A 15,589-nucleotide genomic window follows, 5' to 3' on the forward strand; every position below is an offset into this window, starting at 1 on the left:
GCACGTTTGTAGAAAGACAAGCTGGAATTGCCAACTGCCTTGTTCCGATCTAACAGGCGTTATCTCCTCAGTTTTGAAAATGAGTCTTTGCCAACTTGCTCTCTGAAATAGACTATCCCCATCCCAGCCCGACCCAACAGTACCTGCTTCCTGAGAAAAGCTGGGTCCTAAAGACTCCATCCCTCCACACCCTGGTGAGGGAATAGCTACATGTTGGGTGTAGCTTATCCCCTCTTCCACCCAGACCGCAACGGGGCCCTTGGCTTGCCGGCTGCAGATACCATTGGTGGCCAACCACCCCGAGCTGGTCACCAGTTTCGCAGTGAGCAGCTTGCCTGGCCCTGAGCCTGAAGTGGCCTGAGAACCTGGTCTCTGTCCAGAATCTCAGGGGCAAAGGGAGAGGGTGCACATAGTGGAGTGCTTTGTTTCATTTTATACTCTTCTCTGTTGGATCAAACCCCCCTCAGTATGGCAAAGTAACATTTAACTCCTGACCCATGTTAGCCCCCACACACTTAACAAAGATGGGCTGTGTCCTGCTTCCAGATTCTGGGCAGGGGCCTGGCAGGGGGTACTGTTCCTGTCCAATTGCCCTCAGTCTTTGAGGGGCCCCAGAGCACGGCTCTTGCGTCAGGCGGGAGATGGGGCCAGGACAGAGGACTGGTCTCCACGTAGAATGTGAATGACAGCAAACAGGGTCTTTGGGCTTGGGGATGTGGGCTCCACTCATGGCCCACCAACCCCCACTGGCTGTGTCTTTGGTGCTGTGTCACAGAGCCAGGCCAAGGACATGGACATGCGGCTCACTCAGGGGTGCCCCAGAGCAAGGAGGTCAAGCTTGCCTGAAATTGGCTCTAGCACTCGTCAGGTGCACAGCCATGGAGACAAATCTTGTAGGTCTCTGTCTCTTCCCATCACTGGGAAAAAGGGGACTGGCTACAGGGAGGTCCTCAAGGGCCTTGCCAACTCAGATGTCTTAGCACAAGCTGGAGAGACCTGTGAGTAGGTTACCAGGGGCTGTGAGAGGCTGGGACCCCCTTCTTCCTGTTGGCTGCACTGCTAATGGGATTTAATGGGAGTTCTCCACATCCTGACCTTCTGTTTGCCTTCAGCCCGTGTCATGCCCAGTGGACATTTCTTCCAAAGCGTGATCTCTTTCGTAGTTCAGCACTGTACCTAGGATAAAATGCAAACTTTGGCCAGGCACAGTGGCTCATGCCTATAACCTCAGCGCTTTGGGAGGTCAAGGCAGGAGGATTGCTTGAAGCCAGGAGTTTGAGAATAGCCTGGGCTACATAGCAAGACCCTGTCTCTACTAAAAATAAAAAAATTAGCCGGGGGTGGTGGTGCATGCTTGTAGTCCCAGCTACTGGGGAGGCTGAGGCGGGAGGATAGCTTGAGCCTGGGATTTGAAGGCTGCAGTGAGCTGTGATGGTGCCACTACACTCCAGCGTGGGTGACAGAGTGAGACACTGTCTCTAAATAAATAAATGCAAGCTGAAAGGCCCAGTAACATCTGGGCGCTGCATCTGGAAATGGACATCACCAGACTTTCTGCAGCCTCATCTTAGGCAACCAGGGCCAGGATTAGGGTGAAGCAAGCAAGGCACTCGCTTAGGGTATAAAATCTAAGGGGACACCAGACAAATTCCGTTATCAAGATAAATGATGTTTTAATGCAATGTGGTTTTGTTTTGTTTTTTGAGATGGAGTTTCACTCTTGTCGCCCAGGCTGGAGTACAATGGCGTGATCTCAGCTCACTGAAACCTCTGTCTCCCGGGTTCAAGTGATTCTCCTGCCTCAGCCTCCCGAGTAGCTGGGATTACAGGTGTGCACCACTATGCCCAGCTAATTTTTTTGTATTTTTAGTAGAGACGGGGTTTCTCCATGTTGTCCAGGCTGGTCTTGAACTCCTGACCTAAGGTGATCCACCTGCCTTGGCCTCCCAAAGTGCTGAGATTACAGGCATGAGCCACCGCGCCCGGCCTGCAATATGTTTTTTAAAAAACCAAAATTAATGCAAAAGAATCCACAATGAACAAAACATCAAAATTTTAAATAAAGATCAGGATGAACTGAGGCAAATGGAAAAACATGAACCCTCTAAACATTTTCGTGTGTCATTTTTTAATGGTTGATTTTTTTTCCAGAGCATTAAAGTAGTTGAAAAAGTATTTAACAGTGAAGAAGTTGATGTATTAAAAGTCATAACATTCTAAGTGTAAATGCTTTATTTATACCAAAACAGCACTTATTATGCTTTTGCTTCAGTTGAATGTAATTAAAAATTAGTTAAGGCTGGGCGAGGTGGCTTAGCCGGGCGAGGTGGCTTGGCTGGGTGTGGTGGCTCATGCCTGTAATCCCAGCACTTTGGGAGGCTGAGGCAGGTAGATCACTTAAGGTCAAGAGTTCAAGACCAGCCTGGCCAACATGGTGAAACCCTGTCTCTACTAAAAAAACAAAAATAAGCCAGGCGAGGGTGCTCGGGAGGCTAAGACAGGAAAATCACTTGAACCAGGGAGATGGAGGTTGCAGTGAGCCGAGATCGTGCCACCGCACTCCAGCCTGGGTGACAGAGTGAGGCTCCATCTCAAAAATTAAAAATAAAAATAAAAATTATTCAAGCTAATCGTTTGGTTGACAGAAGCCATCAAACTCAGCAATTCTTTCCATTGAAAATGAAATGAGGCTGGGTGCTATGGCTCACGCCTGTAATCCTAGCACTTTGGGAGGCCGAGGCAGGCAGATCCCAAGGTCAGAAGATCGAGACCATCCTGGCTAACACGGTGAAACCCCGTCTCTACTAAAAATACAAAAAATTAGCCGGGCGTGGTGGCACATGCCTGTAGTCCCAGCTGCTTGGGAGGCTGAGACAGGAGAATCACTTGAACCCGGGAGGTAGAGGTTGCAGTGAGCCGAGACTGCATCACTGCCCTCCAGCCTGGGTGACAGAGGAAGACTCCATCTCAAAAAAAAGAGAGAGAAAAGAAAGAAAATGAAATAAGGCAAAAAGTAGCCTTTGAAAACGTTATTGATGAGTTTTCTTCCATTAAAGCCAGGAGTGCACTTTTTTTTTTTTTTTGCCTCAGGCTCTGATACGGCTCCACCCAGCACTGCTGGTCACAGTTATACCGAGGAGCTTTCCTCTGGCTTCTGGAACATTCCACACTCCCCCTTCCTCTCCCAGGGCCTCCCCTAGGCTCTTCCCTCTGTCAGGAAAGCACCCCTCACTCTGCCTGGCCAACTTCTCCGGCTGCGTGGACACTTAGCTTTCCTGGCCCCAGCTCAGTTTGGTTTGGTGTGATGAGGCCAGACCCTCCCTTGCAGCTCCGTGAGGACAAGGGCTTTGTCTCTTGGTTCACCTCCCAGGCACAGCACTACAGCTGGCTTAGGGTAGGCAACATCTGCACCACATTCTGGGAACATGGAACTGGCCATTGTTCCCGGGCAAGATGGGCTTCCCGGTGCCCGGAAGGAGGGGCTCTTGAAGGACAAGCCCAGCTTCACCTGGCAAAGAAGAATGGAAGAGAGGCTGGGTGTGGTGGCTCATGCCTGTAATCCCAGCACTTTGGGAGGCCGAGGTGGGCGGATCACCTGGGTTCAGGAGTTTGAGACCAGCCTGGCCAACATGGTGAAACCCCATCTCTACTAAAAATATAAAAATTAGCTGAGCATGGTGGCAGGCGCCTATAATCCCAGCTACTCGGAAGGCTGAGGCAGGAGAACCTGGGAGGTGGAGGTTGCAGTGAGCTGAGATTGCACCACTGCACTCCAGCCTGGGCGACAAGAGCGAAACTCTGTCTCAAAAAAAAAAAAAAAAAAAAGAATGGAAGAGAATCATAGCAGAGGAATAGCACGAACAAAAAATGCTTTCATTACATCTCATCCCAAGTCCAGGGAGAACCAGGACTGCCCACCTCACTGCCTCCTTGTTGTCGGCCCGTCTTGCTTTCCTCCATCTATTTGTTCAATAAACATCTCTGGGTTGGTATCCTCCAAACATCACGCTTACTTGTTTCATGCCTTGCTCCTCAGTTTCTTTGTGCCAGAGATCTTTCAATTTGATTCTTCCCAGGAATTTTGTTCCTTTTGACAACAAACACAAATGTGTCATTTGATTCCTCAAGCCTCTAAGCTTTCTTTCTTTCCTTTTTTTTTGAGATGGACTCTTGCTCTGTTGCCCAGGCTAAAGTGAAGTTGGCATGATCTTGGCCTCCTGGGTTCACAGGATTCTCCTGCCTCAGACTCCTGAGTAGTTGGGATTACAGGTGCCCGCCACCACGCCCAGATAATTTTTGTAGTTTTAGCAGAGACGGGGTTTCTCCGTGTTGGCCAGGCTGGCCTTGAACTCCTGACCTCAAGTGATCCACCCGCTTCGGCCTCCCAAAGTGAAGCCTCTAAGCTTTCACTCTCTGACTTTTTTTTTTTTCTCTCTCTCTCTCTCATGGGTTTTGAGGCCTGCCAATTTCCAGGGCCCTGAGGTCACTGCAAAGGCCACAGCTGTCCATTGCTGTTCCCACCCATGGCTATTAGTGTCCATAGACTGTGTGTGCCAAAAGCATCTCCCAAGTAAAATGTTTGTTTAGCAGATAGGCATTTTTTGCAGACCCTTAGCCAAAGCATTGATCCGGCAACAGTTCACCAGGATAGTCGTGATGCCAAAGGGTCAGGAAAGTGTGTTTTGTTTCATCTGTCGCTGGGCAACTGTTGAGGGCCATAACTCTGAGCTGAGGAGACGGACACCTGCGGCCTCAAAAGAAATATCCATGTTATGCGTCTTGTCTCATGGGATCCTATTTGAGTGTTAGAAACAGGAAAATTCTTCTTGCTCATGTTAGCAGTTGTTTGTTAAGCCCTCCCTCCAGCCCTCCTGGGAGGTGACATGAATCTCAGGACCCACCCTCAGCATAGCAGCACAACTGCGCTCTCCAAATCCTTTATTGAGATACAGTTCTCCCTTTTTTTTTTTTTTTAAACAGAGTCTTGCTCTGTCTCCCAGGCTGGAGTGCAGTGGTGTGATCTCCGCCTCCCGGGTTCAAGTGATTCTCCTGCCTCAGCCTCCCAAGTAGCTGGGATTACAGGCACCCACAACCACGCCTGGCTAATTTTTGTATTTTTAGTAGAGACGGGGTTTCACCACGTTGCCCAGGCTGGTCTCTAATTCCTGACCTCAAGTGATCCACCCGCTTCTGTCTCCCAAAGTGCTGGAATTACAGGTGTGAGCCACCGCGCCCAGCCAGTTTTCCCATTTAAAGTAGACAAATCAATGACTGTTAGTATATTCACAGATTTATGCAACCATCATCACAGTCAATTTTAGAGCGTCTTCATTATGCTCAAAAGAAACCCTACGTTTCTTAGCCATCACATCCCAACCCCCTCACTCCCTCCCCTACCCCAATCCTAGCCCTACACAACTGCTTAACTTTCTGTCTCTATAGATTTCCCTATTCTGGATGTTTCATGTCGGTGGAATCATGCGATATGTGGTCTTTTGTGGCTCCTTCCTTCCCTTAGCGTGTTTTCCAGGCTCATCTGTGTTGTAGCAAGTGTCAGTCATTCGTTCTGTTTTATGGCACAGCCAAACAATATTCCATTGTGTGGATAGTCTGCATTTCATTCACCCACTCATCTGTTGATGGACACTTGTGTTGTTTTTGCTCTTCTGATTCTTTTGAAGAATGCTGCTGTGAACACTCCTCTATGAGTTGGTGTTTTCACTTCTCTTGGATATACACTCAGGAGGGAGATTTCTGGGCCACATAGTAGGGACCACTTCTCGCTGTCCCTGAAACCTTGCACAGCTCTGGCTCCACACCTGGTGGCGGAGAGGTAGAGACTGGCTCCCACACCTGCTGGTGCGCTCACCATGTGGTCCCACAGCAGCACGCCTCATCCGCCATCATCTTCTTATGATCGGGGAAACTGAAGCCTAGAGAGAGAAAGTGACTTCGCTCCATCTGGGGCTGGCCCATGCTCTGAGCTCAGTCATAGCAGGGCTGGATTCTGACCTTGTAGGGGCCTGAGGTGCTATCCCCGAGGGTTGAAGGTTCTGGGAACTGCTCCTAAGCAGGGCCTGTCACAGGCGAGCTCGGTTCCCTGGTGGCCTGCATGGCCACCCCTCTCTCCCCACAGGGTGCCTCTGCCAACTGGTGGAATCATCGCCACTTCCAGCACCATGCCAAGCCTAACATCTTCCACAAGGATCCCGATGTGAACATGCTGCACGTGTTTGTTCTGGGCGAATGGCAGCCCATCGAGGTACGTCTAAGGGGATGGTGTTGACCTAGGAAGTGTTTGTCCTGGGCGAATGGTAGCCCATCGAGGTACAACTAGGGAGATGGTGTTGACCTAGGAAGTGTTTGGCCTGAGCAGGGAGCAGGGAAGGAAGCCTAGAGAGCTGACATTCAGCCAGGCCGGTCCACATCTCCTGCTACACAGATACCTCTCCTAGGTACCCTGAATTGTTCCGGCTGGAATGTATGTGGAATGGCCTCACTTGTAAATATGGACGCAGCTCCTCATTAGAATGGTAGATGCCTCCCTCCTACCCTTAGGCCAGGAAGAGCATTTTCTGGCTTGTTTCTTCCCAGGGTAGAGGGAAATCTTGTTCCAGTTCAGCAGGAAGGCAGGATTTCAGGGGCTCAAGCTTGGTTGCCAACCGACTAGCTCATGTTGAGAAAACCTTATTTGGAGAATCATCATCCTGTACACTGGGAGGAGCCTCAACATGGTTTGGTCCAATCTGCTTCACCAGTGGATGAGAAATTGAAGGTCAGCGAGAGGATGGAACATGTTCAGGGTCACATAATTTATTTATTTTTTTTCTGAGTTGGAGTCTTGCTCTGTTGCCCAGAGCTGGAGTGCAATGGCACAATCTTGGCTCACTGCAACCTCCGCCTCCTGGGTTCAAGCAATTTTCCTGCCTCAGCCTCCCAAGTAGCTGGGATTACAGGCATGTGCCACCATGCCAACTAATTTTTGTATTTTTAGTAGAGACGGGGTTTCACCATGGCCAGGCTGGTCTCGAACTTCTGACCTCATGATCTGCCTGCCTCGGCTTCCCAAAGTGCTGGTGTTACAGGCATGAGCCAACACGCCCAGCCGAGAGAGTCACATAATTTAGTGGCCAGTCTAGGGTGAGGCCCCAGACCTTTTGACTGCTAGGCCATTGCCTTCCATTTACTATACCATTTTATTTTCATATTAGTTCATTGTATTACTACAAATATAGAACACACTTGGTATAAACTGTTAAACAGTACAGAAATATCCAGAATTAAAACACGAGTCTCAGCCTGGGCAACACAGCAAGACCCTGTCTCTAAAAAAATATATTTTTTTTAGTTAGCCAGGCATGGTAGCACGTGCCTAGTCCCAGTTATTGGGGAGGCTGAGGTAGGTGGATCCCTTGAGCTGAGCCCAGGAGGTTGAGGCTACAGTGAGCTGTGATCGCACCACTGCACTCCAGCCTGGGTAACAGAGCAAAGCCCTGTCTCAAAAAGGAAAAAAAAAGTGAGTCTGTCAAACCTCCCCTTTGCCCCAAATTTTATGCCCTTGAGGGTAACCACTGTTAACAAGATGCTATACAGTCTTCTAGATATTTTTATGTGTATATAAACATGCATATATCTGTTTCTTTACAAACAAAAATTTTAGGCCAGCTGTGGTGGCTCACACCTGTAATCCCAGTGCTTTGGGAGGCTGAAGTGGGAGAAGTGCTTGAGCCCAGGAGTTCAAGACCAGCCTGGGCTACATAGTGAGACCCCATCTCTGCAAAAAATACAAAAGATTAGCCAGGTGTAGTGGTGTGCGTCTGTGGTCCCAGGTGCAGGGGAGGCTGAGGTGGGGGAATCACTTGAGCCTGGGAGCTCAAGGCTGCAATGAGCTATGATTGCACCACTGCACTCCAGCAGGGACAGAAGAGCGAGACTCTGTCTCAAAAATAAAAAAATAAAAAACAAAAAAATTCTACTTTGTATCCTGCAACTTGCCACCTCTGCGAATGTGGATGCCCTTCCCCCCAGTTCATGTAGACGGGTCTCATCTCCCTCTAGCCATATGGTATTCTGTTATATTTCTGAACCATAACAGGACCTACATTATTTTATAAGATAGACAAATTGAGTGTTAGTAATTCATAATTTCTTTCTTTCTTTCTTTCTTTTTCTTTCTTTTTCTTTCTTTCTTTTTCTTTCTTTCTTTCTTTCTTTTGAGACAGAGTCTCACTCTCTTGCCCAGGCTAGAGTGCAGTGGCGTGATCTTGGCTCACTGCAACCTCCACCTCCCAGGTTCAAGTGATTCTGCTGCCTCAGCCTCCCAAGCAGCTGGGATTACAGGTGCCCACCACCACGCCTGGCTAATTTTCTCATTTTTAGTAGAGATGGGGTTTCACCATGTTGGCCAGGCTGGTCTTGAACTCCTGACCTCGTGATCCGCCCGCCTCGGCCTCCCAAAGTGCTGGGATTACGGGTGTGAGCCACCGTGCCCGGCCCATAATTTCTTTTGAATAAAAGCCCCACTAATGCGTTCCACAAAAAAAGTTCTTATTTATTACATTCTTTTTTTTTTTATGTAGAGCCTCTATGTCGGGACCTAATTTACAAGAAAAAAATAAATATATGCGCTGCTTTTTGGAAATACATTAATGATGAAAATGAAAGTTTAGAAGATCCTTGTTGCTTTTATGCAGATCTTAGGGCCACAAAGCCATGCATAGAGTAGGGTTCAATCAGCATTTGCCAAGTGAGGCCAATTTTCCCTCACTAAGGAGTGGCGCCGTGAGTGAAGTAGTATTCCCGACAGCCTTGGCGCCTAAGGCTTGGAACAAGGCGAGGAGACAGCCTGGCTCCCCAGTTCTGGTTTGTACACCCTCTTATTTCATTTCCACCGGTGAGACTATCTGAGCAGAAACGTGGATTTTTCTGTAACATGGCCAATTCGCAGGAAATCAGCCACAGTTCTGTACTTTGGAAGCCTCTCTAAGCTGCCACGGATTCTATTTTCTGCCAAAGTACAGGCTATTGTTATTCTTCTAGGAAACAGTTTGCCAGCTTTAATTAGAGGTGTCTAGATAACGGAACTGATGAACTTGAGGCCTTCTGATAAGTGGGGACAAAGGCTTCGTTTTCTCGGCGAGGCTTTGTGATGTAGAGCCGTTGGCTGTCCTGACAGATGTCCTCTGTGTCTCTAACAAAGAAAGTCTAGTCCCACCAGCTGCACTGGCAAGAAGGCGTCTTTCTTGTGCGTGGTGGCCAGAGAAGCCTCTCCTTTCCCGACATCTTCTCACCCCCGACACTTCCGGAATGCTGGCTTTGGGGCAGGAGATGGGGGTGGGAGGCTGTGAGGATCTGGTTGTTCAGTTACCAGTGGCGTTTGGAAGTCCCCAGCCAGTGCCGCGGTGTTCTGTGGAAATGCCCTCTCTCACACTCATGGGGAAAGGATTGGTGCTTCCTGGGTTCCTGGTGTTTTGACCTGTGCTCTGGCTCTCACAGGACCTGGCGGCCCTGGAAGGAACTCTGGTCTCTTGACTGAAGTGACAGTGGGTCTGATGGGACTTGTCACATGCCAGTCCCACACACCACAGCAGGGCCAGGTGGGGTGGCCAGGCCCCAGGGCCTCAAGCCACCATCCCAGTCTCCAGAGCAAGGACGCCGGCCAGGGCTCCTATCTCTGGGGACAGATAAGCAAAGCAGCTCAGCCAGGCGGCTCCCAGCACGTGGAACTGTGAATAGCGTGGGCTCTGCAGTAAAGCCCTTTTCCTCGTTTTCTGCATTTTGGTCTTTGATGTTGTCCAAGAGGATTCTTTTTGTCATATGTAGCAAAGTATATTCACTTTACCCAGAGATTCATTTCTTGTGTGCTTAGAAAGTTCCTCATACATATTATTTTCAGTTCTTTAAGGTTTTGTGTTTCCATCTTTAACTTCTGCCAAATGGGATATGGGTAGGATAATGTTCGGCCTTCACTTTTCTCCAGAGTCGGCCAGTTTTCCCGGCACCCCCATGAGGTGGCATTGCTTCTTCATATGAAGCAGTGAGTGCCCTGAGCCCGGGCTTGGCCTGGGCTGGGCTGTCTGTCCTCTCCCAGGCCACCGTCTGGATGACTTGGGAGCCACACTCACACTCATTCATCCTTGGCACTTAACTCATGGGAAGCTCGTAGTGGGGTGCCTTTCCCCTTCTCTTTCTCTCTCGTTTTTGTTTTTGTTTTTGAGACAAGGTCTTGCTCTGTCACCTTGGCTAGAGAGTAGTGGTGCAGTCTTGGTTCACTGCAGCCTCGACCTCCTGGGCTCAAGCCATCCTTCTGCCTCAGCCTCCCGAGTAGCTGGGACTACAGGCGCCCGCCACCATGCCCAGCTAATTCTTGTATTTTTAGTAGAGATGGGGTTTCACCATGTTGGCCAGGCTGGTCTCGAACTCCTGACCTCAAGTGATCTGCCTACCTCAGCCTCCCAAAGTGCTGGGATTACAGGCACGAGCCACTGTGCCCGGCCAAGGTCTGTACTTCTTTATATGTCTCATGGATGTTTCTTTTAAAACGCAACCTTTATATGTTTTATATTTTGTCATCATGATTGGGGGTTCTCCAGTTCTCAGGAAAGCAGTGGATATTGGGGTAGTTACCTTAATTTTCTTTTTTTTCTAAATTTTTGTTTGCATGGCCTTCCGATGAATGGGATAGTTATCTTTTGTCCCGCTAGTGTCCACTCACGTCGCGTCATAATTCTAGTTGTATTTTGGTTGATTCTTTTGAGTTTCCTGGGTAGATGATCATATCCTAGAAAATAATGAAAATGTAGTCTCTCGGCCCAGCGCGGTGGCTCACGTCTGTAATCCCAGCACTTTGGGAGGCCGAGGCGGGCAGATCACGAGGTCAGGAGATTGAGACCATCTTGGTTAACACAATGAAACCCCCGTCTCTACTAAAAATACAAAAAATTAGCTGGGCATGGTGGCACACGCCTGTAGTCCCAGCTACTCTGGAGGCTGAGGCAAGAGAATCACTTGAACCCGGGAGGCAGAGGTTGCAGTGAGCTGAGATCGCACCACTGCACTCCAGCCTGGGCGACAGAGCGAGACCCCATCTCAAAACAACAACAACAACAAAACAAAACAAAACAAACAGAAAAAAAGTGTGGTCACTTTCTTTCTTCTTTCTTTCTCTCTTTCTCTCTTTTCTTTCTCTCTCTTTCTTTCTTTCTTTCTTTCTTTCCTTCCTTCCTTCCTTCCCTTCCTTCCTTCCTTCTTTCTTTCTAATCTGGATGTTGAAGTAGTCTCTTTCTTTCTAATCTGGATGTTGAAGTAGTCTCTTTCTTTCTAATCTGGATGTTGAAGTAGTCTCTTTCTTTCTAATAGCTCCACTCTGTTTTCTGCTTTGGGTTTTATTGCATTGACGGGAAATTTCAGAGCTGAGTTTAATAGCGGTGATACTGGCAGCAGCCTTGTTTTGTTCTTCTTTTGCCATATCCCCATTTTCTGAGGGGGCTGGTGAGACCATTATCCCAGTAGCAGTGTAAAGGGGCCTCAGAAGCCGTGCCGTGCCTGAGATCCTCCTCCTCCTCCCATCCGGGAAACCATCTCTGCTGCTCTGACTGTCTGAAGCTAACCTCCTCGGCTTCCTGCTTCAGGCAGACCTTCATGAACAGGCTTAAGCCACCCATCCCGCCTTGGGACATACATGCCGCCCTCTCAGGGACCTTGGACTGGGACCTTGCCATTCTGCTCCTGCTGGGAGGTCGTGCCGCCTGTTTCTCTCTGTGTGTGAGTTTACAGGTTCCCAGAGGCAGAGACTGGGCTTTGCGACAGCTCCCCGCCCCCAACCCTCGATGGACAAGGAGGGCCCTTGTCATTCCTCAGACATTTTGTTCCAAAGCTGAAAGGTCCCCTCCACATGGCCTGGCATCCCCCAGGCCCTCATCCAAGCCTGGCCTTGAGGTGCGTGGAGAGGCCGAGGACAGGAGAGTCCGCCCCGCCGCCAGGGCTGGCTGCACTCCCTCCCTTGCCCCTGGCATGCGTCCCTGCCTGTCAACCGCAGCCTGGGAAGGCGCCGTTCCTGATCGGGGGAGGTCCGTGTGTGCCACCCACACCCTTGGCCGCAGCCCAGCCGGGTGAAAGTCATGTGTCTTCCTTGCCACTTGGGCTTTCTGTGTGTGTGTGACGGGGACTCCTCAGGAGGAGGAGATGCGTGGGGTCCTCCACTCCCCACACTTGGGGATCTGAGCCCCCAGTTGGGAAGAAGCCTGACTCTTGTTGAGCGAGTCTGTGGGCCGGCACCGCGATGGTCAGTGTGCGTGCACAACGTCACTTAGTCCCTGCTTAACCCGTGAGGCAGGAGCTGTCGTTGACCCCTTTCATGGATGGAACAGCTAAGGTCAAGAGACATGAAGTGACTTGTTCAAGGTAACAGCAAGGAAAAGACAACACCACTGTCCAAACCGAAACTGTCTGGCTGCAAACCACAGCTTCCGAGTCCTGGGGGCCCTTGCGAAATACGTTTGTTGGGTAGCGCTACCTTTCTGATCAATTAAACAGCCAGGCACTCACTCCCCTAGCTTGGTACATTCTAGAATACCTCTCCCTCCCTTCCCTGCTCCCATGACTTAAACGGCAAAGCTCTGGCAAAGAGCTGAGCGTGGGAAAGATGAGAGCAGAGAGTTAGCCACAGGGCAGGGCTTCGTATCCCAAGCCCACAGTTGTACTTTCTGGTTTGAGAGGGGAGTACTGGCCATCCCCCAGCAGACCCGCTGCAGCTGAGGCCATCGAGATGGGTACGGATGTGTAGTGGTATGTCACCATACGCATGTACATACACGCGCGTGACTGTGATGAGCATTTTGCTCACCGTCCCACAGAGGCCCACTCTGAGGCCTGCTGCTGCCTGGCAAGCAGGGCCCCCTGGCTCCCGAGGGTCATTCTGGGGCATTGAAGGGACGCACACTAGAGCCAGCAGTGCTTACCAGCAGAGGCAGCCCCTGTAACCTGTGTTGTCCACCCAAAGGCCACCATCACCCATGAGAACAGGCTGCCTACTGTGCACATGCAGTTCCAAACAGACTCCCCAGGTGCCTCCCAGGCCCCCACAACAGTGTGGCCAGCCCTCAGTCCCTCCATAGGATGCCCTGGCCCCTGCTGACCTGCCTGGGTTGCCCTCTGTGCTCATTTCCGAGTAGAGCCGGCCCAGCCCAAGAGGGATGGGATGCTCTTTGGGACAGAGCTGCAGTGGGGAGGAGCTCTTGAGCAGAGCTGGAGACACTGCACGCCAAGGCTGGGGCTGTGAGCCTGCTCCCTGTCCTCTGGGAGAAGCTTAGAGCAGGACTCAGGGGCCTGTTCTGTTGAGACTGGCCACCTCAAGGGCAATGTGTGCAGTGCTGGCTCCTCCAGCACCTCTGTCCGCTGGAGACTCATGAAAGGCTCCTGTGAGGCCTCCCTGGCTCGGACCTCTCCATGGCCGGCCTCAGCCCTGGCCTTAATGATAGTCTTCCTGCAAGTGGCCATCCTTTCTGGGAATGAGCGAGATCCTTGCCAAGGCTCAGGGGGCCACACAGAACAAAGGGACTGTTTCTGGGGGTTCTTCAGCTGGGTGTGCCGTGACCATGGCCATTGGCACCAAGATGCAAGTCTTGGGGACAGGGTGGACCTTGTTCCCACCCACGGCCTCTTCCCTCAGGAATCCGTGCTCTCCCTGTGATTTGGACAATCACTTCGCTCACCTGGATGACAGAGGCGCTGGCCTAGGCATCATCCAAGGTTCCTTCCCTCTGTAACTCACTTTGACCTCCTGACTGCAATAAGTATGACTGGACACTATTGGAGGATGCATCTCTGGCCTTTGGATCCAGGAGTATAGGGAGGGTGATGGGCAGTGTCCTGGGGTCAGCACTTGGCATTATGCCCATGTTCTCATTGGCTCCTCTTACCAACCACTGATTCGAATACCAGACAAGGCTCAGCAAGGCTAAGCGACTCACACAGTCTCAGCACTGGTGAGAGGCAGAGTCGGCTCAAGCACATCTGCTGGCTGCAAGCCCAGCCTCCCCACACTGCAAGCAAGAGGAGCAGGTGCCACTCAGTGAGCGGCATCTTTTGGTCTCAGTCCCAAACAGCAGGGTGGGCTGGTCCCTAGGGGCTGGACCATGGAATTAAGGGCTCCAGGGATCCCCTGGGGCCGTGGTTCCTATGCCTGGCTCACACTGAGTGGCCTGAGCAGCTTTGGACAATGACGATGCCCAGGACCCAGCCCAGCCCTCCTTCAGAGCCCCTGGGCATCAGTTTGCCCAAGGTGCAGGCTCTGATGGAGAAGAAACTGGTGCCCTCATGGGGACCTCAGGTAGCCAGATGTGGCTTGAGGAGTCTGTCCTGTGGCCTCCTCTGTCCTCAAGGTTAGGCTCCAGCTGGGGAGGAGTGATTCACTCTTGTAAATTACAGGGAGGCTCCAGGGAGGTAAATGCTCCGAGCCTGATGACTGGCAGCAATTCTGGGGCCCTTACCTAGGTTCTCCCTGCCACTGTGGGCTCCGGGAGCTCTCCATGGTGACCTAGGAACTCCCCTGGGTGCTTATGCTCCACCGAGAGTTGCTCTGTTGCACATTCATTCAACAAATATTTATTTAGTGCCTGCCACATGGGCTCAAAGTCAGCTTTTTGGGTTCTGATCCCAGCCAGGGCTATTTCCCGTGGCCTTGGGCCATGGCTTAACGCTGAGCCTCAGCCTCAGAAGTGCGGCCTTGTGGAGGATCGATGCTATTGGGCCAGTGCTCAGCTAGGGCTGAGGAAGTGTTGGCCGCTGCTGGCTATAGCATGGGGAGCCCAGAGGGCTGGAGGGGCCCCAGGCTTGGTGGGCCCAGGGTGCAGATTGACAGGAAAGGGACAGTGGTGTGCCCTGAGCAGATAGAAGGGATGGTGGCTACAGGGGGGGTTGAGGAACATGGGAGGCCGGGAGCTGAGGCTGCTGGGTGCTCATGACCTCTCCTGTCTCCTCAGTACGGCAAGAAGAAGCTGAAATATCTGCCCTACAATCACCAGCACGAATACTTCTTCCTGAGTGAGTGCTCGGCGCCCCGAAACCACTCTGGGACCCTCCCCTCCCCACAGAGTGGCATCTCTCTCCCTCATACCTGACGTCTTTTTCAGACCCAGAAAGTGACACTTAACTTGTTAGAAGTGGGGGCCACAGCAGCCTTCCCCTGCAGACCCCCTCAGCCCATGTTACAGACCAGATGGGGACACAGAGGCTCAGAGAGTCCCAGGCGTGACACACGTCCTCAAGGACTCCCAGCCTTCTCTGCAGGCCCTGGGGTCCCTGGTGCTTCTGCCCACATCTGCAGGGCTGGCCTCTGCGCTCAGTGCTGGTCCTGGGTTTCCCTGACCTTTCAGCACAGGCAGGGTGGAATGGATGCCTCTAAGTGCCTGTCTCTCTCCTGCAGTTGGGCCGCCACTGCTCATCCCCATGTATTTCCAGTACCAGATCATCATGACCATGATCGTCCATAAGAACTGGGTGGTGAGTTGGGGACACAGCTGGCTTGGCGTGGGGAGGAGGGTGACTGGGACAGGGGGACCCGGCGATCCTACGCTGCCTCCTTGTGTGC

General features: G+C 51.3%; 1 protein-coding gene across 1 annotated transcript in view; it reads left to right on the plus strand.

The window, feature by feature from the left end:
- FADS2 (fatty acid desaturase 2) overlaps positions 1-15,589 on the plus strand; it is a 39,123-nt gene that overhangs the window by 13,808 nt on the left and 9,726 nt on the right. Inside the window, exons 5-7 of the mRNA XM_030810928.1 lie at positions 6,137-6,262; positions 14,982-15,042; positions 15,425-15,501. Coding sequence (XP_030666788.1) covers positions 6,137-6,262; positions 14,982-15,042; positions 15,425-15,501 — 264 coding nt within the window. The remainder of the gene's footprint in view (positions 1-6,136; positions 6,263-14,981; positions 15,043-15,424; positions 15,502-15,589) is intronic.

This window comes from Nomascus leucogenys, chromosome 4 (genome assembly GCF_006542625.1).
Source record: "Nomascus leucogenys isolate Asia chromosome 4, Asia_NLE_v1, whole genome shotgun sequence".
In the NCBI taxonomy this organism is placed as follows: domain Eukaryota; kingdom Metazoa; phylum Chordata; class Mammalia; order Primates; family Hylobatidae; genus Nomascus; species Nomascus leucogenys.